The sequence below is a fragment of the Miniopterus natalensis genome, chromosome 8 (assembly GCF_054644295.1).
Source record: "Miniopterus natalensis isolate mMinNat1 chromosome 8, mMinNat1.hap1, whole genome shotgun sequence".
In the NCBI taxonomy this organism is placed as follows: domain Eukaryota; kingdom Metazoa; phylum Chordata; class Mammalia; order Chiroptera; family Miniopteridae; genus Miniopterus; species Miniopterus natalensis.
Window position 1 is genome coordinate 42,492,014 of NC_142088.1, and position 24,983 is coordinate 42,516,996.

Here is a 24,983-nt window from a genome sequence, read left to right on the forward strand (position 1 = left end):
TGAGTAATATTCCAGTGTGTGTGTGTGTGTGTGTGTGTGTGTGTGTGTGTGTGTGTATGACACACCTTCTTTATCCATTTATCCTATTAATGGGCACTTAGGCTTCTTGCATATCTTGGCTGTTGTAAATAACGCTGCAATGAACATTGGAAGGCAATACCCTTTTGAATTAGTGTTTTGAATTTCTTTGGATAAATACCAAGAAGTAGAATTGCTGGGTCATAAGTTCTATTTTTAATTTTCAGGGGAACCTCCGTACTATTTTCTATAGTAGCTGCACCAATCCTGGGAATTTTTATAATACAGGGAATGCTGGGCCATTGCCAAAGAGATTTCGTGTTCCATCAGCCATAGCTACAGTAACTTCCATACTATGATCATGTGAGCACCCTCCATTCAAGCAGATGGATTCCTGCTGCCTCTCACTTCCTCTGTCCCCTCACTCTCCCTTCCTTGCTGCCCCTTTTCTTTGCCAACTAGTGCTCCACTTCTCCCAGAGTACAGTTAGGAAAAGAATGAGTAGGAGGGGTTCTACAATTCAGTTCATTTTACAGTTTGTTAGGTCAGGTAGTATTATCCCAGGTGAGGACACAGATTCAGAGAGTTTAAAGAATTGTCCTAAGTCACACAGCTGGTAGGTAACAGAACTGAAGCATGAGCCCACAATAAGAAACTCATGAGGGGGGAAAATTTTTCTCCTCCACAATACATTTTTTAAAAAAGGAAACAGCAAATCAAACAGAATATCTGAATGTTCCCGATGGCCATATCTCTCTGTCTGCAAGTAGTCTCTGTATTCTGTGCTCCTCAGGCTGATGTCACCATGCAAACCTGGATGTGTCCTTGAGAATGTCCTACATTCCCATCAGTAAGTAATTTCCTTTAACTTTCTAAAACTAAAGAAGGTGTGGAAAAAACCTGAGACATAACAGAGCACCATGAATATTAGTCTGCCCACCCCACCTGCTCCTGCTTCACCTGCACCCCAAGGCTCCTCTAGGCTCCCATTCTTAATGCTGACTGCCCACCTCCCCTTGCTTTCTTCTGACAGCTCAGGGACCGTCAGTCAGAGGAACAAATGTAGAGTGTGGCCTAGGTGTGGATTCCCTTTCCTGGGGCAAAGCCCCAGTGCCCTGGGCAGGGTAGAGGAGGTATTAACAGCATGGTAGACAGCAGGTAGAACTGAGGCTGACTCTGACATTCCTTCAGCAAACACTCCCACCCCTGCAGGAACAGCATCAGTTCTTGTCTTTGATGGATAATGAAGGGGAAACAGCAGGTGCCTTAGCCTTTCTCACAGGGTGGGAGGACAATCTGGAAAGCTCCAAAGGCTCACGGAGGCCATTACTTTGACACTTCATGCTTAGTACTGAGAGGGGGTGGGGAGATATAAGGGCCTCATGTGCTTCTGTACATCTGGGAGCCTCAGCCCTCAGAGGGTGCCCTATATTTAGTCCCACCAGGAAGAAGGTGATAGCATGTCACCACCACCTCCAAGGCCAGCCTCCCACCTCCACCCTGACACGTGACATATGACTCAACTTCTCCACAGAGTTCCAGCTAAGGAGGGAGCTATCATTGGAGCAGAGGTTAGAAGCTGGAGCTGTACCCTATCATTTCAGCTTTGCCCTGGGCCCTTCGCCCCCCCAAGCCCTTCACCCACCCTAAGCTCCCGGAATGTGCTTCAGGGCCTTCAATGGCAGGACCACTCTGGGAATGCAGGCAGGGTGAGCCCCAGAATGAGAAAGGAGGAAATCCCTCTGTTTCTTAGAGACTAACTCAGGAGACTGGAGGGAACCCGTGAGCACAAATGGCTACAGAATATCAGAGATGAATGTCTTGGGGGAAGATACATAGCTCTTCTGGCCAGTCATCTAAGGTTCTAAGCCCCTTGCTTGAATCTCCTGAGCAACCAAAGCTGGCATGCCTCACAGTGAAATGACTGGCAGATAAAGTCCTGAGATAGTAAAAAAGAAAAAAAAAGACCCTGAAGTTCTCACCAGTGTCATCACTTCACCTTACTGAGAGCTGGGAGAGATCCTGCCTTCATTGTCCGAGGAACACCAGAGCCATGGACTGTGATTGCTAAAAGAGGCTTCTTCCCCTGAAGCTGTAAATGTTCTCTGAAAAGTAAAGGGGACTTTGGAGGCAGAGACAACCAAAGCCAATCTCTTCTTCTTACAGGTGAGAACAGGTTAGGGAGGGGCGGAGTCCAGGCAATATGAGCCACCATTTTTTAAAGCATGGTGCTGTGCCAAACACTTCCAGTACCTCATTTCATTTTGTCCTTCGAGGCTGTTTTTCTTTTCCTTCTCATTTTACCTCTTTTAACATCTTACTACTCAGAGATATTCCGAAACTTGCATGAGGTCCATGGTTAGGTGGGTAAGCAGTTATCTGCAATTTGCTCCCAGGTCTGACTCCAAAATGTGTGCAAATTTCTACCAAAACTGAAGCCATATTAAAATAAATTAACCACAATCACTTTTTAAAAATAACTGGCAGAGCTAAAACTAAAATCCAAATCTCCTAAGTTCTATTCTAAAAAACGTTGTTATTTTCTTTTTCCTGATCTTTCCTTTGGGCATTAATCAATTACATTGACTTCTAGTGTCATATTGAAATATTACATTTTCCTCAACCTATTAAGAAGAAGAATTCTTATTAAAAATTTTAAAATTGAGAAAAATACAATATACATCTTATCTAAAGGTACACTGGTGGTCACAATTAAACAATTTGCTCTAGTATAGTGATTAAGAGGGAGGATTTTGAACCTAAATACCTGAGTTCAAATCCTGGTGGCATCACCTACTAACCTGTCCATGGACAAGAACCATGCTTTCTGTGACTTATTTACCTTATCTAAAACATTGGACTAGTAACAGCACTGACTCTATGGGGTGGTTGTGAGGATTAAAAATGAATTAATTCACATAAAGCACATAGTGCTGGGCACATAGTAAGCACTCAGTAAATGCTCATTCCTATTTGGGAACCAAACCCATAGCTAGAGCTTAGGGAACAAAATGGTAATGATGACAATAATAATACTCAGCTCTGTAGTCTTTTATGGCTTTCTCAGCCCTTTGACACAAAATATCTCATTTGTCATCTCTAGTCCTGACAGTGCCAAAGGAAATAGCATTATTGTACCATTTAGCTAGGAATGCCATAATTAATGAAGGCAAGAGTGGTTGCAAAAAGCCTGCATTGGTGTAAGCTGGTTGTTATGGTAACCATCTCCCGTCAAGGACCCTTTGCCAAGCAGAGAGAGGCCCATTTTGGGAGCTGTCACAGCACATCTGTTTCTCTGCTCAGCTGATTAGCTCTTGTTTGCAACAATGAGCAGATGGAAGTAAAAATGAAAAAATAAATTTTTTTTAAAAGCAAATGTTTATTTTATCCACAAGTCTGCTTTCTAATACAGAAACAGACTTTTGGCTGTTTCAGAAGATACCAAGATCTTTAGTATATGGGCTGCTTCTCTCATTGGTGGGATTGCAAATGTAATCAACCTGTAAATTATAGGTGATAGGTCCCTTCATGTTAGATGATGTGTCTCACGCTCCAATGTCAGAGTATTCTTCCATCACGTCTCTGCATGCCTTTGCTGTATGAGCTGTCTCAGCACACATGTTCCACACTGAACATCCCATATGAACACATGAAAGCAAAAGAGGACAAGGCCAGTGGGAACCTGAATTCTGGGCCAAGCTGGCTCTGAACCAGCATGGAGAATATCCTTTCCCTGTATCAGTTTCTCCATCTGTAAAATGGGACTTGAATTCTCATGCTCTCCAAAAAGCCAAACAGCTCCAGTACTTACTAGGTAAGCGACTTTAGAGACAATATTTCCTACACCTCTGGGCCTCACCTTCCTCAGTGAGAAAATGTAGAAAATAAATCTACTATTGAGAGCTGTTGTGAAAATAAAATAAAATAATAAAATAAAATAAAATAAAATAAAATAAAATAAAATAAAATAAAATAAAATAAAATGGCTTAAAAAAAACACCTTTCCCAGTTCCTAGTGCATTAGTGGGTCCTTAGTTAAGTGAGTTTCCTTTCCACTGTGCACTTGCTTAGCAGGCACAATATTTTAAACTATCTGACAATCAGCTGGCACACAGTGCCAGAGCTGGCCCTTGAGTTCCCCCCGCTTTCCAGGCACTACCCCTGTAGTTACTGGACCATTAAAAGGTCTGGGTGTCCCCAGGAAAAAGACACACACCTCTGGTAGCTGAGAAACACTTCTGGACAGCAGCCATTTACCATCCAGAATGGAAGTATTTCAATATTTTAACAATCAGCATGGCCACACCAGTGCATACAGCTAACTTTAAGGCATAATTTTAACATAGCCTACAAATGTCCTCAATAAAAATAGTAATGACAACTTTCGTTCTTTGTCTTGGGTTTCAGTGGTTTGCAAACATTCAGTTTAATTCTTACATCTGTGTGATGGTGGGAAAGGATCAACTACCCTTAAACCCTTGCCATCAACAAAAACAAACATAAATTAAGCTTGTATCCCTTTTTGCTATGGACAAGGATATTCTCTGGCATGTGTTGGATGCAAATACTAGCTGAGCAATACCAATATTGACAGCAGGCATGGATTGTTTTGAAAATCCCTTAGTTCAGTGAGTCACAACCTATAGATCTCTGTCACTGTTACCTATCCACTCAGTGTCCCTGGGCACTTAGCCTGGCAGCTTTGGATTCCATGTCTAGAAAATCAATGTAATTATGTTGAACTGGCATCCTCACAGGTAGGTGTGAACTCAAAAAATAATATAGAAAGCTCTATGCAAAGGTCATATACTATTATTCATATTATTTAGTATAAGAAATTGGGTGCCGGGAGACAATGGAGAAGAAAAGAGATGATAAACATGGCAAATGGAAAGACTGTATATATTTATATGTATGTCTAAGATACAGGCTAAAGGCATAAGCAGGGAGACCAGAAGCTCAATGTAAACAGAAGGTTGAGGAAAGTAACCTGGGTCAAACATCTCAGGAGACAATCAAAAAAGTGCCAGAGACAAAATTCTGAAGGTGTTGAGGGCCCGGGTGGGAAGGCAATTTGTTATGCTTGGTAGATCCAGAAAGAACTGTGCATGCCTCAGACACCTGAGGCTGAGAGAGAGCAGAGTGTGTGTGTGTGTGTGTGTGTGTGTGTGTGTGTGTGTGTGTGTGTGTGTGTGTGTGTGTGTGGACAGGCAAGGCTCAGCTGTCTAACTAAGTGAGCACCTGTAACATGCAGTCTGTAGGTTCCAAATGACTGGCTGATTACCTTGGAAGTTTGATTTACTATAGAGGAGAGTTGCTAAGTGTTTGGAGAGTTTCTATGGGTTGAATTGTGTCCTCCAAAAAAGATGTATTAACGTACTAACCCCCAGGACCTCAGAATGTGAACTTATTTGGAAATAGGATTGTTACAGATGGAATTCATTAAGATGAGACCATACTGGAGTAGGGTGGGCTCCTAATCCAAAATGACAGGTGTCCTTATAAGAAGACAGCCATGTGAAGACAGAGACACAGGGAGAACCCTTGTGACTACAGAGGCAGATACTGGAGATTTGCTGCTGCAGCCTAAAGACCAAAAACTGCCAGCAAACTTCCAGAAGCTGGAGAGAGCAGGGAAGGGCCCTAGAAACTCTAGAGGGACATGCCCTGCTGACACCCTGAAGTCAGGCTTCTACCCTCCAGAACTGAGACTAAATTTTAGTTGTTTTAAGCCACCCAATTCATGCTACTTTGTTAGGGCAGCTTAGGAAACTAATACAGACTGGACAAGCCTTTGACCCCAGGACAGGAGGAGAACCCACTTTACCTTCGCCGCTGGCCACAAGAGCAGCTCCATAGAGGTATTCACAGGCAATGTTGTCATAACCGTCCCCAAGACAGTCGTTAACAACAAAGCCATGCAGCTTGCAGGGGTCACAGCCAGGGAAATTAAGAACCTGGGTTTTTGATGGTTTACTGTGCTGCTGAATCAATAAACTCTGGAACTACTGATCTCTATACTTACGTGAGAAACTTAATTTCCTATTGTTTAAGTCATTTTGCTCAGGGTAATTTGTTAAATACATAGTTTCTATGTTGTACATTTTTCTCTCCCTTGTAAAGTAACCTTCCCTGTGCCACAGTATGCTACTGACAAACTCAGTTCATAAAGAATTGTACTGATCTTGCCTTTTACATTAACTCTTTTACTATACCAGGCAATATTTCCCCAGTAGCATTGTTTCAAAGTGCTATCAAACAAAATGCTAGGCAACACCTAGGATTTTTCTTCTACTTTGCTGAGTTGACACCGTTTTTACCCTGTATCTTTCAACTGTAGTGGTGTCCAGATGAGGCAGTGAGAGGGAACGAGTGGAGAATGTTAACATATGATAGTCAATTCAAGCTGCAGCTTCAAGCTGCCCCAGTGAACTGTGCACTTGGACTGCTCGTCAACAATTGATTGTGGTATGGTCACATTCCATTAACTACCTGGTTTATAGTACAGCCTATTTGAATTAAATATTGCAGTTACTCAAGCTGGCAAAATAAAAATGGAAATAAAAATGGGAAAAGAATAATTTGGTTCAATATCTCAAAAATAAAACAGGACCAAGGACCTTTCAGCTGCATTTTCAAAATAAGAGCGCTGGTCTCCTGCAGTGGTTTTATCCCACTGGCATTGGCATTGCATGCACTACTGTCATAGTTAATCTAAACACCACTTACTCACACAAGCAGAAGTGAAAGCGTATTAAGATCAATATACGCTCTGCAGGCCATCATATCAAAGGAAAGCAGAGTTTGCCACCCCAAAATATGCCTTTTGGGATATTGATTTTATATGGGCTTTTAAGAATCCAAAGACTCAGAAAGAAGCTTTGACCTTCCCCTTAACTGCCTAAAGGGCATTTAGATAAACAACCTGCTCCAGAAAGAATACTGGATGTAGTTATCATCATAGATAACTACAGTTTAATTGGAACTAGGTAGACAAGGAGGAACCTAGCAAAGCCCATTTGTTTTAAGTCCCCTCTGTGTCCCATTGTGATTCTGAAAACACCAGCTTCCTGTGAATTAGAAGAGAAATGCCATCTTCCTTGTTATACCACCCAAATTTGAGTGAAGTGGCCTCAATTATGCTCTCCTTAATAATATTTAAAATCTACAGAGAAATTTGCTAATGCCCATGTTGTAGAGCCCTCCTCAAACTACCTTCCAAATTCATCTCCTCCTTTGGCTTTTTAAGCAATTGAGTTATGCATCCAACAGATGCTTACTGAGCACCTCCCCAGTCTGTAGCAAGCACTACGCTGAGAGCTGGGCATCCCAAGTCCCTGCCAGAGCTTAGAGTCCAACCCGGAGGCCCGCCTGCCGACAATCCCAATAGAACGATCGTGGCGGGCTAATGAAGGGTAAAGGCCGCAGTGGTCATTTAGGAAGTGGAGCCTCAGTGTCAGCCACGGGGTAGGGAGGGTTTCCTGGGGGAAGATGCACTTGAGCTGAAACTTGAAGACTGAGGAGGAATGTTCCAGGGTTCTCAGGGCCACTCCAGACAATGGAACAAAACATGAGAGGGTCTCAGGGAATACTATATCAGGGTGAATTTGGAGAATTACTTGCTGTTCACTACTGCTGAGGCACTAAGCACAAGTAAACTGGAGGAAAACAACCTGAGATGAGGCTGGACAGCTACATAAGGGTTGGAATTAAAGGGCGTGAACACCACCCAAAGGAGTTTTGATTTTGTCCTGTGGTGTTCCTCAAAGTGCAGTTCACAAGATCCCTATGAAATTTTTTGTTTTGTTTCAATGATTATTTTATTAATGGTAAAAACATTCCAGATCATTTTGATGACCATTTGCCACAGAATTTCAGTGACCATACTTATGTTTATTATTAAGCTGACACCAAGTCAGAGATGTACCAGTTAGAGGCCAAAGGAGGAGCTATTTGAACGAAGAGGCCCCCTGGCTGAAATAAAGTGGTGGGAAAATTGGGTTTCCACATGGGACATGGCAGTAAGCCTGACAAAATAACTTAAAATAATCTGTGCTGTAATGCTTTGAAACATATTCACTTTGCAAAGGACAAGTCGGGGTCACAAAACAATGCCATTTGTCTCAGTAAATTAAAGGTGCTTACTTGAATGTTATTGGCTTTGTAGGTTTTTTTTTTAATACATTTTTTTCTTTTCATTTTATAGTTCTATAAATATAAGTGATTAGGAGTTTATTTTTGGTTTTATGGTTTTTAAAGCCTATTTAAGAAACATTTAAGATTTAAGTAAATATTGGAATCTGTAAGGTTTTTCTTTTTCTCTAAAATGGGTCTGTCTACTACCCGAGTATGAAAGAGGGTGCCATAGATGACAGGGAGCCACTGGAGAAATTTGAGCAGGTTGGTGTGAACCAATTACTGTGTAGCAGGTCACCTTAGCAGTCATACAGAAGGACAACCATGGGGACAGAATGGAGCTGGAAAGACCTCTAAAGAGATGACTGCCCGTGTCCTCTTATTAAAAGAACCCATTGGCTTAATCCCAGAGAGCCACTATCAGGCACAGGCCAGAGTACTGTGGAATTAAATGCTGACTTCACAATCAAAACTGCGCCTGTGTTTTAGAGTATGCCTTATCTAGCTGGAAGATTCTCCAAACCTCTATATGCACCATCTCACAGAGAGTTCCGTGATGATCCAAAACTAAATTAGGACTAAATCCCAGGTTTAATTGGGAAACAAAAAAATACATAAGACTAGCTGCTACATACCTGGTAACAACAACAACAACAACAGCAAACCCAGCCAGGACCACTGCATATAGTTCTGTGGACCAGTTGGAGCTGAAATCTCTCTTCATGAAGCCCCGTGTCACTGAGGCTGTATCTATCGAGGGAAGGTGACTTTTTCTAATTTATATCAAAGCTGGATGAATCTAAGCCTTGACCCTTGGCGAGGGATGCATTTTCTGGAGCGGATACCATTTCCTAATCGCATGAAAGTATCCTATGGGCTAGCTGTGATGTGACTTTATCCTGCTTTTCTGAAATTATGTGTTATCATGATCAATCACCAAACCAGAACTCTTACAGTTCAATGAAGATAAAGGATTTTCTTTTTCCTGAAAACTTTGTGATGCATACAAATTTTCCATAAAAAGTCATAGTATCAAGGCACTCAACAAACACAAAGAAATAGGTGCCCTCTACTTACCTCGGGGGCCATCCAGAATGGGGTGCCAACAGACGTGTTTCTCCGTAGACGTGTACTGGTGAGTTGAGCTGACACACCTATAAGGAAGGGGTGTCGTAATTGAGCAGTGAGCAGAGCATGATGCTAGACCAGGGGTTGGCAAACTTTTTCCATAAAGGATCAGATAATAAATATTTTAGGCTTTGTGAGCCATATGTTCTCTGTCACAACTTCTCTGCTCTGCCATTATAGTGCAAAAGCAGCCACAGATGACACAGAAACAAATGAGTGTGGCTGTGTTTCCATAAACATTTATTCATAGATGCATATAATTTTCAAGCATCATAAAATATTCATCTTTTGATTTTTTCCCCAACCATTAAAAAATGTAAAAACCATTCTTAGCTCAAAAGCCACACAAAAACAGGAGCCATACAAAAACAGGTCAGATTCAGCAGAGCCCTGCTTTGCTGAACACTATGTGGGAGCATTCATCACTCTATCGAAATCACTAGAATATTTTTTGTCCTAATAATCGTTTCTACCCATATTACTGCAAAATTGGAATAAAAAGAAAATAGCAACAACCAGGATCAACTAAAAATATATTCCTATCATATTTCCAATATATTTCAGGAGATTTCTTTCTTCATTTTATGGAGAAAGAAAATTGACATGTATTATCTACAATAGAGCATCAGTGAAGACATAAAAACTTTTCAGTGCCTTATCTTACCTAGAAGCCTAGAAAACTATGTTTGTCAAATGGAAAAAGAAATTGACTAATATTATTATGTAGGGCTCAATGCTGAGGGCCTGAATTTCAATATAATTCCAATGTACTTTAATCTGTCATAGCCTTGAGCCAGCTCTCTTCTTTATACCACACGGGAATAAAGTGGAGGTAAATGTACACCAGGTTAGGAGTCAGAAGACCTGTTTTTCACCTGTGCTATGCCTTTTCCTAATTGTATGACCTCTTGCAGACCACCTGGCTCTAAGCCTCAGTTTTCTCATCTTCAAACTGGGGATAATAATACCCATCACACCTAACAGAAAGAGTTCTTAAAGATCAAACAAGAGTACACATATGAAAATGACTCATAAATTGTCAAATATTTTACAAATATAAGGTATTCTTTTATACCAAGCAGAAATCAAATGCAGCTCTTCAGACAATGATAACGGTTGCTGTTAATGTTATTGGTGAGGAAAACTTAGAAGCCTAGATATGTGTGCTTATTAGCAAAGGACACACTTTTGAAAACATGAGGCACAGATTTGCCAAGGAACAATGGATTGTTTGGGAGTGGGGAGGGTGTGCTAGCTGCTTGCATTCTCTATATTAGAAATCCAAAGAGGGCCTTTATAACTTCTATTGGCCATGGATAATTTCCTATTTTACACATTCCTCCACTACAATTTTGGTAAAACAAAACAAAACAAAAAGTACACTTTTCTATGTTCAATTTCTAGATATTTCTTTTGCAGCAACTGGAAATTCGGGAGCCTTCTATTGGAAAAACTAGGAGCATTTACCCTCATGCCAAATCACAAAGCTGGTACCAGAGTGGGTAAATCAGCATTAATCCCCACTCTCATCCTTCTGGGTTCTTTCCCTCAGATATTCACTGCCCCCAGGATTGTGTGGAAAATACATCTCTGATGTTACACACACAGCACATTGGTGAAATTAGAAAATTCCTTATATAGAAAGAGGGGCATGAGACTTAAAGTGCGCCCCCCTGCTATTTTTCTTTGCTTGCTCTTTGGTAGATAGACCAATACACCTAAAGTAACAAAATTTATTTCTGAGTAATTTCTTAACACTGAATTATTTCTTACCAAGAAACCAAAGACTATTGAAAAACATCAGTCTTTTCTCCTACTATGTTGACATTGATAAAGAACATCTTAAAAAGTGCTTCTTTAAATGTTTTCTCATTTTTTGTGACAATCATGCTGAAGTACTAACTGTTGTTGAACTCATTTGGAAGATTAAATCATTCAATAAACTTAAAAAGGAAAACCAAATGGTTTGTTGATTTGTGAATATCAATACCGGAGGCTCACAAGGGCATATTTAATAGCTCTCTGGCCTTAGGTCATATTGCTCTGCCTTTCTTCTCACACGTCCACTTCCTGTTAATGTTCCCAGTTCAACCAACCTCACGTGTAGCAGCAATAATCACAATTTAAAGGGATGTTAGTTCCCAGACCCAAAGGACTAGTTTACCTTCTGCTCACTGGGAATAAGTACGCCTAAGGCTAGAGAAAGTCATTTGAAAGACCAAACTGCTTTGTCTTTTCATATGCAAAAGAAGAAATGTCAAAATGTAAATTATAGACAATAGCCCTGAGACGTGAAACTCTTCCCAGAAAAGCAAAATGATTTTCTGTCAAATTCTCCTTTTGAAACACTTTTATTTTCTATCTTTAATAAAATTGCTTCTAAAGCTGAAAATAGATTAACAAACAGCATCTCCTAGGGTGATCCATCTGGTAACCCCCCCACTTGCCAGCCTGTGTTTGACTGGAAGAGTCCCTCAGCCTATGGCGTAGCGCAGGGGCCCTAGTCTTCTGAGATTGCAATAAATTGTTGCCCTTGGCTAAACTGCACACATCAAGAAAACAAACGACAAGCAGTCATTACCAAAGTCAACAAGCTTAACTCCTCCTTCTGTTGTCAGAAGAATGTTATTCCCCTTGACATCACGGTGGATGATTCGGTTATTGTGCAAGTGCTGAAGGCCCTGCGTGGCATCCACCACCACACAACAGGAAAGAGAAAGGGAAAATTTGCACGGTTATTTTAAAACAACGACAGTGCTATTAACAATCTAATCAAAGTCCACATTTGGCTAACCCCCCCTGCTGTTATACACCTTATGGGGAGGTTTCCCCCTTGTTAATTGCATTGGGGATCCAACCCACCACAAATTTCCCCTCTGCTGTCATCCCCAGCTCACTGGACTTGCTTACCAATAGAGCCCCATATAAGATGTACGAGATCACTGCTTCGTCCAACCGCTGGCCAAACCTGAGGAGACCTTTGACAAGCTCGGTGACTGAGCCCCCGTTACACAGCTGCAAGAGGAGGCACAGGGCAGAGGGACAACAGCAGAACACATACAAAAAGAAAAGAAAAAGAAGTTAAGAATAAAAGCCCCATGTAGTAAAATAAATCTGCAGATCACAAAACCCCAGGTCAAAATAATTAAACTTCAAAATTCCATTGCACAATTAAATCTAGTTGTGTGTGTGTGTGTGTGTGTTCAAGGTGATGATTTATGAGTGAAAGTGCATGCCCAAAAAGTTGATTTTTTAATTGTCAAGTGAAATATAAAAGCACAAGTCGTTATTTAGAAATTCAAAAGAGAAGGCATGGTGACTTCTTGTATATTTTTCATTTCACATAAATACTGTCTATTTTTTTAAATATGCATTTTGAAGATAAGAAAAGACCAGAAGAGTCAAGATGGATGCCCCCAATACTTGGGCGGGAATGCATTTCAGATCTTCCTGGCACTGCACGCAGAAGCCCAACCAGCAGCTCTTTCTGGTGTCGCCACTGCATGTGAGACTTATGGAGTGGAGCTGCATCATAGGTGCATTCAACCTTCCACAGTCAACTTTAAGTATTCAGCAACTTTATGCTCTTCTTTTTCTTTTCTGTAATTAAAAACGCCGTAAAAGTGTATCTTGCATACTTTTCTTTGTTATGTATTGTATATCACTGAGATTTGAGAGTACGTAAACCAGGTATACTATTGCAGTTTAAGGGTTTTCTTGAATAATTTTTACTAGCTGCAGAAGTCAATGTGCAGGTTTGGGTTTGCTACTTGTCATCTTAAATCAAGAGTTCTTAACTGGTTTGAGCAGGGCATGTAAATACCTTGAAATTGTAGGCAGTGTGTACAGGCATCTTGCATTTTTCTAAAGAAATTCAGAGCTTACATCAGATTCTCAGAGCCATCCTTGTCCTCATAAAGGTTAAGACCCTGCTTTAGAAATTTACATTTACTCTTGGCACTTTGTCTGCAATTTGAGAGAGTTAATTAGTGAACAGTGAGGAATTCCCTGGGTTGTGGCTGCTTGAGTCAACTGGCTTTTCATAAGCAAGAAACTCTGAGGGAGCACAGATTAGCATCTTTCCTTTATAAAGACAACTTTTGATCAAGATAATATTGCATTAGGATCTATTGGACTCAAATTATGAACATCTGCAACATTTTATTTGGGTATCATTCCCTCCTACATACATGGCAGATACCTGCACACACAATAACAGGATAACCTGTAACCAAATCTGCCCATGTTTTGACCATTTAAGTTGCTCATAAGCAAGAGTATGTGACTAAAAACCTAATGAAGCATTAGGAATCTTTAAAACTCTTTAGGAGGGACCTTAGAAGCAGTGAAATGCATTGAAGGCTCTGATGGTCCCATGGGTTTTGAATGAAGTGTCCTTGGAATCCATTTTCTACTAATGTCGTGTATAACTTGTAACTCAACACTGATAGCTCTGATGACTCTAATGTTGAATACTAGGGTAATTAATGTCTTCCAAAGGATTCCAGATTCTTTCCATTCCAACTATGTTGTATATGGCCCTGAAAGGGCAAATAACACTCAGGGAGATAGAATGGGAAGAAAGAAAAGATTCTAATAATACTAAGTCCTAGCCCAAATGATTGAGCTTTGAACTGGACTGTGAAGTGGGGTATAAATACTAGAATTTGCCGCTTCCCCCAAAAGTCACTCAGTTGGACTGAGTTTAACAGAATGAGTTAAAATCAATTGTCTCCTCTAGGCAGGCTGGGGACTCAAGGACAAAGTTGAGCTTAGTCTCTGAAAAAAAGTTACCTCTTTGTTCTCAGTTTGTGACTGTCCATTTTATACCCATTACTAAAACATGAATACACACAGTCTCTCTCCTAGAAGAGCCCACCAGCACTAGGGGACACATGAGTAATTAAGAGTATGACATGAGGGACTAGGGGCGTGCTTGTGGTGGCACCAAAAAGGGAATGGTAACCTTTGCTGAGGTTTGTGAAGAGAGGACGATCTGAGAAATCTTCCTAGAGTTTGTAACATTTACAATGAGTTTGAAGGACAAATGAGTGTAGGGAAAGTAGACAAAAAGGGGAAGGGCATCCCTGGAAAAGGAACATCGTGTGCAAACGAAGGGAGCATGAAAGAATAAGGAGTGTGTGTGTGTGTGTGTGTGTGTGTGTGTGTGTGTGTGTGAATTCTAAATACTCTGCTCCTGTTGGAACAAAAGGTACCAGGATCCTAGGGCAGGGAGATGGGGAAGGAAGGTGGGAAACAGGGACTGACAAGTCTGCCCTGCTAAGGAATATGGGCTTTATTGCTGTACACACATGTATTATAATACCAAAATATGCCATTAGATAAGAATAGTAAGCTATTGACAAGTTTTAGGCAGGAAGACTTTTCAAATTTGCATTCTAAAAAGATGACTTGGGCAGCAGATTGGACAGAATGAGAAGACACCAGAAGCTGGACATTTGTTAGGAGGTACTGAAGCAATCAAGAGAGGCAGGGTCTATAGGTCAAGAGTCATGAGGATGAAGAGTCGGGGACAGATACAGAGGCTTTTATGAGACAGAATAGACAGGGACTTCTGACTAATTGTATGTAGAAAGTGAAGAAGAGCCCTGGCTGGTTTGGCTCAGTGGTTAGAGCACTGGTCCAAGGACTGAAGGGTCCAGGATTCGATGCTGACCAAGGGCACGTATCTGAGTTACAGGCTCCATCCCTGGCCACGTGCAGGAGGCAACCAGTCAATGTGTCTCTCACATTGATGTTTCTTTCTCTCTCCTCCTCCTCCCACTCTCTCTGAAAAGCAATGGAGAAAATATCCTCAGGTGGAGATTTAAAAAGAAAAAAGTGAAGAAGAGACAGTCTAAGGATCTTGTGAGAATCAAAGAAATGTCAATAAGGTTGTTTGATCCCCTAAAGCAGAAGCAGTAACAAGAATGCAAAACACTATAACACCTTCTTCAGAACCACTTCTCAGCCTGGCTCCTCTCTCAGGGAAACAGGTGCTTTGCTGAATTGCAAGTGCACTATTAAAATTCTACCCATAGAAAATGTAAATTAAATACCGAGTGATGATCCAAGCTAACTCGACTCTGGAATTTTCCCCTGAAATCTCATTTCAGTCTCTCTCTTGCCCTAGTTTAAATGTGGCCATTTTAGCAACAAGAGCTTGTTCAGAGATATTTTATATAGGTAGCCAACTTATAAACCTTCTTCATAGCTCTAGGACCTATGAAAGGATTAAGAGCAGCCATTTGTCAGCAGGATCAAAACTAAGCTGTGGGTTTAAAAACAACAAAAGGATCTTGACTCAGTTGGTGCCTTTAGTTCACTAAATGTCAGAGTTTAAGAGCTCTCTGACTGCCTGTGATTCACAAAGAAACATATAATTAAACTGCTCAGCGAAACTTTAGAGGAAGTTGTCCTGCTAAGTTGATAAGCTGCCTGGAAAAGTTTTAAAGGGCAGCCCGTGGGTTATAGAGAAAACACTTTGGGTACTTGCATATAAGAAAGGGAAGCAGGTAAGCACTTACAATTGTCTAACCAGGGTAAATGTTCAGTGAAATGGAATGAACGTTTTAAAAGCATGGCAAGAAATTATATTTAAATATATCAAGTAAAATAATGCCCTTAGAGCTTTAAGAAGTCAACCAAGCCACCGCTGAGGGTTGGAGCATGCAGCCTTTATTGCCACCCACTCTGCCAGCCATCAGCTTCAAATACAGAGGTGTGTCTCCATGCCTGCATTCCTCCTACGCCTCAGCATTCAGCAAATGTGGCAGCCGGATGCATCTAGAATGTAATGAGCATTTTGCTCCAAACCAAGAAAAATTGAAAAATCATTTATGTACCACATCTATTTTCCAAAACATCATTGAATATTGATTCAATCACAGTATGGGCATTTGCTAAGATGGTCATAATTTCAAGCAATAAAATGTTCCTTGCTCAATTAGCCATCAACTTTCCTCCATGTTATTAAAAAGTGTGATGCAACATAATCACCAGACCTTTATTCTAGTCAAAGCTCCAACTTTCAAATAGATTCTGCACTTGCATGTTTTTTTGTTTTGTTTTTTAATTTTTGAATCCTCACCTGAGGGTATTTTTTCCATTACTTTTCAGAGAGAGTGGAGTGGGGGAGAGAGAGAGAGAAACATCGATGTGGGAGAGACATATCAATTGGTTGCCTCCCACACGGCCCTGATGGAGACTGGGGATTGAGCCTGCAACCAAGATACGTACACCTGTCAGAATCAAACCCAGGACCCTTTCTTCAGTCCCCGGGTCGACGCTCTAAACACTGAGCCAAACAGGAGAGGGCTGCACTGGCATGTTGACTTGACCTAGTCAGAATGCAGAATGAAGAGGAATTTCTCTTCAGTGTCATTTTGTTCAATGGACTTTATCTTTCAAAGGTGTTAGGTTCCAGAGAGGGAGTAAAACAAAAGTCAAAGATCATCAAAAGTACTCTAGAAATACCTGAGGAAGCACCGTGCTTGCTGGACATTGTCCACCTCTCAGTAAGGCCAGGACAACATATATTTTTTTCTCTACACTGTTGGGAACGATTGTGTTTGTTTTGCTGATACCAGGTGAAGTCACTGGTTTGCATCTAAAAGAATGAAAACTATGCCACTTGCAACCCTAGAATTCTAGTCAGAGTGAGGCAATGCTCATACCACAAGAGGTAGGTGGGCCCCAAAATGCCCACCTTCCATCTCAGTCTCTCTCCAGGACACATGCTTATTGAGTAGAACAGTGGGTGGTCAGAATCACTCCACTCCTCAGCTTCTAATTCTTTCTCAATTTTGCTGAACACATACAGCACGTATGTAGGACGCAACTCTGATCCATTTCAAAGTTCCTCCCTTCTTCTCCACTCCCAAGGGTTCTGTGCCTTCCTCCTGGCCCCCAGAACTCTAGTGACTCTCATTCTAGAATCCTGCCAGAACCTGCCATCTGAATCAATGCTTCCTAACCATCTCTGGCCAATCAGATCTCACCAGCCCTATATTCCAGACCATCAGAGTCCTGCTGTGACCCTGATTTGTTAATGTGATCAACTTGGTTGATGCTGCAATGTCAATAGGTGAAAATGGTTTATAACACTTGCAGTGATATTCAGGCCGATGCTGGACTTTCTGGAGCCTTCAATTAAAACAAAAACTGGACAGAGGTGTCCCCCTCCCAGTACCCCTTCCAATTGGCTTAGTTACTGAACTTATACATAGATCTCTGGGGGGAAAAAACAATTTAAAAAAATTATTTTATCCAGTTCAAAATGAAGAAGTATTTTTTCTTTACTTTACAGTCTCATTTACTAGTACCCTAGATTCCAAACCATTTATTTTAAGTTAAAGACGTGATTCATGCTGAAATTAATAATATCTACCTGCTGAAGTTTTAATGCTGAAGAGAAAATGTAGTTCATGTCTTAGCGTATACTATGTGTTTTTTCTGATTATTGTGTTTTCCTTAAAGGTCTAAATTCTTATTATATTTAATTTAGGTGAGAGATAATAGGACTTACAGATTTCTTTAAAACTATGTTTTTATTGATTTTAGAGAGAGAGGAAGAGAGACTGAGAGAGAGAGAGAAACATCGATGTGAGAGAGAAACATAGATCAGTTGCCTACTGCATGCACCCCGACTGGGGATTGAACCTAAAACCTGGGTAAGTGCCCTGACTGGAAATGAACCGGCGACCTTTCAGTACACACGTTGACACTCAACCAACTGAGCCACCCTGTCCAGGGCAGGATGTATCTATTTTTTTAATTTAATATTAACTTAGAATAAAACTTATTCAGAAATTCTCCAAAACATTATTCTGTGTGAGTGCCTTCTCTCCATATCTTTCTAATACAGAAGGTCCCTGTCATGAAAGAGAGCTTTGGTTTACTTTCTGCCAACAATTAGTAATGAATTTTAGAAATGACGTTTTTATTTGCTTTTGTTTTCAGAGCTGTGGTGATTTAAGGGGGTTGTTAATAACATTTTTCTATCCTTTAGAATTACTCTGTAGAGTAGCTGCTCACTGGTCCTTTCAGCTCATTCGGCAAGCAAACAGAAAAGGTGACATATATTTAATCTCAATATGCATGGTGAGAACAATATTAAACAGATCATGGTTTTATTGTGTGAGTCTCCTAAAGCACTCCTGAAAAAGCTGCCGAGGGAGCAAAGCTGTCACGGTGCTGTGTGGACATCATGGTCTTCCTGTTATGAGTGTGAGAGAGACCAGAAATTGTGATCCCAGCCAGACAGCCCAGGTCTGTGTTCCAGGACCTCAGACAGCAGCGAATGATGAGAGAAAGTGCCCAAGTTTGGTTCTCCCTCCAGTCTGCCATTTAACTCATTATGTGACTAGAGGCATGTTTCTCCTTCTCTGGGCTTCATTCCTCAACTGAACACTAGGGGACTGTCCTGAAGGAAGGCTAAGGTTCCTGCCAGTTCTAGGGGCCCAAAAATCCCTGTTTCTATCTGCATATTGCGGGCACTGGACACACTTAACCACCCAGCAAAGTGGCATAGAGGGCCCATTCCGGGACAGAAAAGACCTGAGGACATCTAGTTCCCTATTCCACCAACTTTGGCACAGACCAAAACAATCTGCAAAAGGCCTAAATGTCAGCAACAATTCAGTGTCTCAGGGCAACCTCTTATCTGTCTGAGGTCACCCTGAAAAAGCAAGATAGTCTGCAGGAGAGCATATGCACAGGGCTAATGGTTCTGGGCTCCTTTTCATCTTTCAAGACCTCGCCCAACGCTTCCCAGCTACCTCCACCCCGCCTGAAGGGCCGACCTTTGGTCTCCCCTTATCGGGAAGGGCATTCATTCCCCAGGTGGCCACAGGGATGAGCAGCCCACTTGCCTGCTTGACCACATCAAGGAGAGGCCTCCTTGCAGGCCCTGGACAATTCCTGGAAGTTCCAGTTCTCTATATTTAAATACAGAGCCTTCTTTAATCACGGGATAAAAATGAACAGAAACTAAGGTTTCAGGGACACTATACCTCCATTATTAAATTATGGTGAGGCTTAAAACCTGGAGATCTTACAGAGCTGAAGAAAAATATAATCAGAGACCCTAAAAACAGTACTTTCCATGTCCCAAGAGAAGTGGCACTTTAAAAATTCGTGTTATTCCAGAGCTTCATTGGCAGAATAAAATTCATAATATTCTCAGGGAAGCGAAGGGGAGTAATAAAGTCCCAAAGATGACACCACAAGAATGACAACCTGCCAGCTAAACAAAGATGGTTTCTGAAAACCCAAACCCCTTACGTCTTTATATTCTGAGGAAGGCAATTGATGTGACAGAAATGTTAAAATTGGTTTTCCTGCAGATTATCCCATTTGAATATAACAAATTAATTCCCCATACATGGTTGCCATGGCCACCAGTGTATATTTCCCCAGGCCCTCCCAGAGCCAGGCAGAAGATTCGGACAAGAGGCTAGACGATGAATCAAGGGCTGGCCCCTCCTTCAGTGTTTCTCTCTTATGGCTTTCACGTGTGTCCATGCACTCCTGGGTCACTATGTGACCTTAGGCACAGAGGCACGTGCCAGTTCAGAGGGAGAGAGTCCAGAACAAACCAGGGCGAGCCTTGGGAGTAAGCAGCAATAGACCTACCCTAATATACTAATTTCATAGATTGTCATGATTGTATCTTTGCCATTTTAGTCCCAATGGGAATTGGATTTGTGGGGAATTGACTCTTCCACACATTCATTCCCATGAATAAGGGAGAAATAAGGCAGGACACAGGGGATACAGTGGTGCTCCTTTCAGATTTCCTCTTCAGAGCAGATGTTGCTGGGAATATTGGCTGCTCCCTGCTCCCATCTCTCACCTACAGGGAACTTCCCCACACCCCCAACCCAAGGTCAACCCCACCCCCACCACAGCACCCAGCCAGTGATTGGTTGATGCAGAGAGGCAAACCAGGGCAGCTCTGCAAGAGCATACCAGATCCCCAGCTCCCAGAGGATAGGCCAAAGCCTCTGTTGCAACCACATTGCTGCTCAGGGTCTCCCTTGCCCAATCCCGCCTTCCTCACTTCCTTCCAGGTCCATCTCCTGCATCATCTCTCCAATAACCCTGCTATACACAACCTTCAGAATCAGTTTTGAGAAAATCTAATCTAAGATGAGGATTAATGAACATAAATGGGCTAATCCAAACTTGCTAAGCCAAGTAAATCTTGGACTAACAACTTTTGAAAATGAATGGTAATCATGTTTTCTGCAAAATGTCCCCAGTATAGGGAAGAAAATAATCTTTTCCAACTGTATTCCTGTAGTCACTCAGCATTAGAAAAAAAGATTGTTAACATTTTGAAGCAGAAAAACCCATTTCTAGTACACAGCCCACCTGTACGAACTGTGGAGGAGAGCGCCACATCTGGTAAGGTACCTGTGACACGCAGTGGGGACAGACTTCTCACATGTGTATGGTACAGTATTTAAGCAAAGACACATCTGCATGCCCCTGGAGCTCTGTTTGAGTGAATAGTTACCCAACGAGAGCCTCTTACCTCTAGGACCAGCCACAGCTGTCCTCCCACACAGTCATCTGCTTTGTAAAACATCCCATAAAACTTTACAACGTTGGGATGATTAGGAAGAAACTGCAAAATGTTGTATTCTGCCTCGATCTCTTCATCCATATCCTACACAGGGTAAAAGAAAGGCATGCTGGATTTAGTTCTAATGCGTGAGGAAAGGTCCAGGCATGACATCATGATCAAGTAATCACTTAATGACGCATATTCATTCTGTATTTTTTAATGTCATCATTACCACTTCTTGAATATACCGAACAATGGACATTCAGATCCCAAATAAAATCTTCTAATTATTATATCAATACAATTTCTTTATCATATCCTTTTTTCTTTAACATTATTATTATAAATATTTTTTTTATTTTAAAATGTCCAAATTTTGAAAGCAGTTAAGGAGAAGTATATTGAAGGGACACAACACAGGATAGGACACCTATAACCCTCTGTGTAAAACGGTGTCCAGCATTATAACCTCGGTGTTCAGGGCTCTGAAATGAGATGCCAGGCGAAGATGATTAAATACCACATGTCTGGGTCACTTTGTAACTTACAGAGAGACCAGCCCCTGCATATGCCCAGGGAGTGGGATACATCACTCTTTTCAAGAGAATAACCTTTGAAGAGCCCAGAGGGCCAAAATCAAAACAATAGTAAACTGGATAAGAAACAGAAAGTCAAGGAAAGTTTTAACTCTAAACGGAGTTAAGTTTTAACTGTAAACGGAGTTAAACTCCAATGAGCTGGCAAATCATGACTCGTTTTGAGATTTCATGCCAGGTCTCATGAAAATTATCCCTAAAACTAGGAGAGAAGTTGAAAACTCAATGTGTCTGAAATACTATATTGTGGCTACAATTTACCGCCGTTACTTACACTGATTGGATCCAGAATTTTTACTGCAGCCAGGCTCCCATCTCTCTTGTTAGTTACCTTGTAGACCTTGCCATAGGTGCCTTTACCTATGGTCTCTATAATTTCCCAGGTATCCGTGGGATCTGGAAGTGATTCAAAGCCAAGCATCGTGAGGTTGTAACGAAACAATCCATACAAATGGTTCCTGGTGGGGAGAAAAGCGTGTTATGGGCAACAGATCACAGGACTGAGGACACTAGGCTTTCAAAAGAATATTTTTATTTCTCAACCAGCAACCTTGTGGTACTTTTTCTTTTCATTTTCTCTTTCTATTTTAAGTGAAAGAATTTTAAAAGTGATTTGAAGACTCCTTAAGAAATGAAGGTATAAGTTAGAGGAGTTGGCAACATGACCCTAAAACACCGTTAAAAACACACCATTTTTAAAAGGGGAGGTTATATAAACACTGAAGGAGGGAGAAAGGGGGCTAAAGAGGACGTCTGGTCATGAGTAGATAGTTATCATTCTAGGCTGCTGACAGGGGAAGGGTCTACAAGCCAAAGGTCTTAGATCTCCATCCCCAGGTCATGGTAACCATGAGCAGGACTCTCTGATGATCACTGGAAACCAATCTCCAACCTCTATGTGCAAAGTCTGGGCTGCTCAGAAGGATCTGGTGCCTGTACCAGGCATCAGTCAATGCACAGCAACCATTGCCAACCAGGTCTTGCGTCCTGCAAGGACTAGCCAAGCTCAGACCCTGTCCATACAGCAGCAGCCTAGTGTGGGAATCACACTGAGTGGTTAACCAGGAACTGCAAACTCACTTTGCCTATTTAATAAGGACGCAGCCCTGTATAGTTTGAACCTAGAATGATGTGGGGGTTAGAGCCCCCCCACACCTGCAGAGTGCAAAATCCATGAAAATCTTTTAACTCTATAGTCAGCCCTTCACATCTGCAGATTCAACCAACCACAGTTGGGAATGCAAAACAACTATTTCAATCTGTGGGCAGTTAGGTGAATCCATGGATGTAAAACCCATAGATACAGAGGGTTGACTGTATTTATTTTTAAAAATCCAAGTATAAGTGGACCCATGCAGCTCAAACTCATATTATTCAAGAGTCAGCTGTACTTTAAGTAGCAGCAGCAAGCTTAGTAAGCAAGGTCACCCACAATCAATCCCATGGAAAACCCCCTTCGAGTTTCGTTGCTTCCAGGCTGGATGGGGTCCCAAGGCCAGTCTGCTTCAACCCAAGGGAGAGTCTGTCAGGTTCCAACAGCAAGAATCATGGCCTCCGGTCCCCACACAGTGGCCTGGTGTCCACCAGGGAAAACACTTCTGCCCCATGCTGGGCATTCCAATTTGCACTTCTAATTATTTTCTAAACTGCATTCTCCCAAGGCACAGACTTCTGACCTGGCACAAGAATCCACTTTTTATCTTCACACTTTCTGATGGGAGCATTTCAAAGATATTGAAAACCATTACCAAAACAAAACAAAAAACAATCCCAAAGGCTGTGGGGTTAACACTAGAAGGGAACCTGTCTTTCCAGAGTTCATTTGGTAGGCACGCCACGCTCCCAAGGGGCCTGCAACCAGCAAGGGCCTTGGTAAGGCTCACCCTGGGCTGAGGCTCAGACCCCGAAAGGTGGAAAGGTCGGCTGGTCAAACAACTCCTGCCTTTCATCTGCAGCTTTCAAGATTCTAATGAACTCGCACCTCTCTTCCTGGCCAGTGTTTTCACAGTCAATCTTTCTCACCACATGCGTCACATTGTTTGCCGTGTCTGTACTTTACCTGTCCTATCAGTTACTAAAAACATTTAAAATAATTGCCTTTTCATATGAATAAATATCTTTAAAAGCTCTTTTTATCACTACCTTAAATGTAAAACCAGTATCATTTGCCATATTTCAAAATTAACTGCAAAAAGATGATTACATTAAAAACAATAGTTATTCAAATCCAGCCAGTGACTGCTGCCCCTGCTCTCCCTTTCTGGAAAAGGGAGATCATTGAGTGATGGGGAGGAACTAAAGACTAGCACACACATCTCCCTTCATGTCATCAGGAGACCTGAAAAAGAACTGGCAAGAGAACAACTTGGTCACTAAGCAATTCAGTATTCTTTATTGTGAGATTCCTCAAACCTCTCAACACCTTGAGAACTGCTCCAAGCTCAGTTTCCACAGTAACAAAATACAAGACCAGCCACCAGTACTAGTTAAGGCCAGACCAGCTGGGGTAGGGAGGGGAGGGTAGAGATGTGCTTCCTAGAGAGAAGAATCTGGCCCATCAGCCTAAATGGAATTACTTCACTCTCACCAGTGTGGTCCCTGTTTCTCCATCAACAGGGACACTGCAACTGGGAGCAGGGCAGTGACACAGCAGCACCCAAGTAAAATTTCCTAGCCTTGCCCTGAGCAGCCTTGAGACTTGGCTAGTTACTCATCTCTCTGTGCCTCAGTTCCTTCATCTGCATCATGCGTTTGCTGCTACTGGTGATGCAACCCACTTAATAGAGTTGCATTAAGGATTAGATGATTATAGAGTGAGCACAGCCCTGGCTGGTGTTGCTCAGTGGTTAGAGCATCAGCCGGAGCACCGAAAGGTCACAGGTTTTGATTTCTGGTCAAGGGCACGTACATACCTGGGTTAAAGGCTGGATCCCCGGCCCCGGTCGGGGAGCGTGCATGCGCGCAGGAGACAAACAATTGATGTGTCTCTCTCACATCAATGTCTCTCTCTCTCTCCCCTCCCTCACCTTCCCTCCCTCCCTTTCATGCTTTCTAAAAATCAACGGAAAAAATATCCCCGGGTGAGGACTGAAAAATAAAATAATAAAATAAAATAAAATAAAATAAATAAAATAAAATAAAATAAAATAAAATAAAATAAAATAAAATAAAATAAAATAAAATAAAATAAAATAAAATAAATAAAATAAAATAAAATAAAATAAAAAATAAAATAAAATAAAATAAAAATAAAATAAAATAAAATAAAATAAAGTGAGTACAGTGAGTGCTCAGCCAGTGTCATCTGCTGTCTCAACAGCACAGCACCAAGGTCTGCTTCAGAACAGGCAAGGCTTAGCAAAAAGCTTCCTGTACTATTTCACTGTCAGCTACACACTAAATGAGGGCCAAATGGGTTTTGCTCCAATCAGTTAATAGCTTCCCATGAATGGCTAGAATTTGAGGTATGCAAATGAAATTAAATCATAGAATGTGGTAGAAGGAGAGGGCCCTGGAGGCCATCAAATCAAGTG

General features: G+C 41.5%; 1 protein-coding gene across 2 annotated transcripts in view; it reads right to left on the bottom strand.

Moving 5' to 3' along the window:
- The window catches only part of MYO3B (myosin IIIB), a 323,317-nt gene extending 301,419 nt beyond the window's left edge, over window positions 1-21,898 (bottom strand). The window contains exons 1-5 of one of the 2 annotated variants that reach the window (XM_087819421.1): window positions 21,725-21,898; window positions 20,822-20,956; window positions 12,193-12,297; window positions 11,864-11,963; window positions 9,232-9,308 (exon numbers count right to left, since the gene is read on the bottom strand). In XM_087819421.1, coding sequence (XP_087675547.1) covers window positions 9,232-9,308; window positions 11,864-11,963; window positions 12,193-12,297; window positions 20,822-20,956; window positions 21,725-21,871 — 564 coding nt within the window. In that variant the 5' untranslated portion in view covers window positions 21,872-21,898. The remainder of the gene's footprint in view (window positions 1-9,231; window positions 9,309-11,863; window positions 11,964-12,192; window positions 12,298-20,821; window positions 20,957-21,724) is intronic. The other variant, XM_016224834.2, reaches the window with a different exon arrangement.
- Between the last annotated feature and the right edge of the window lie 3,085 nt (window positions 21,899-24,983).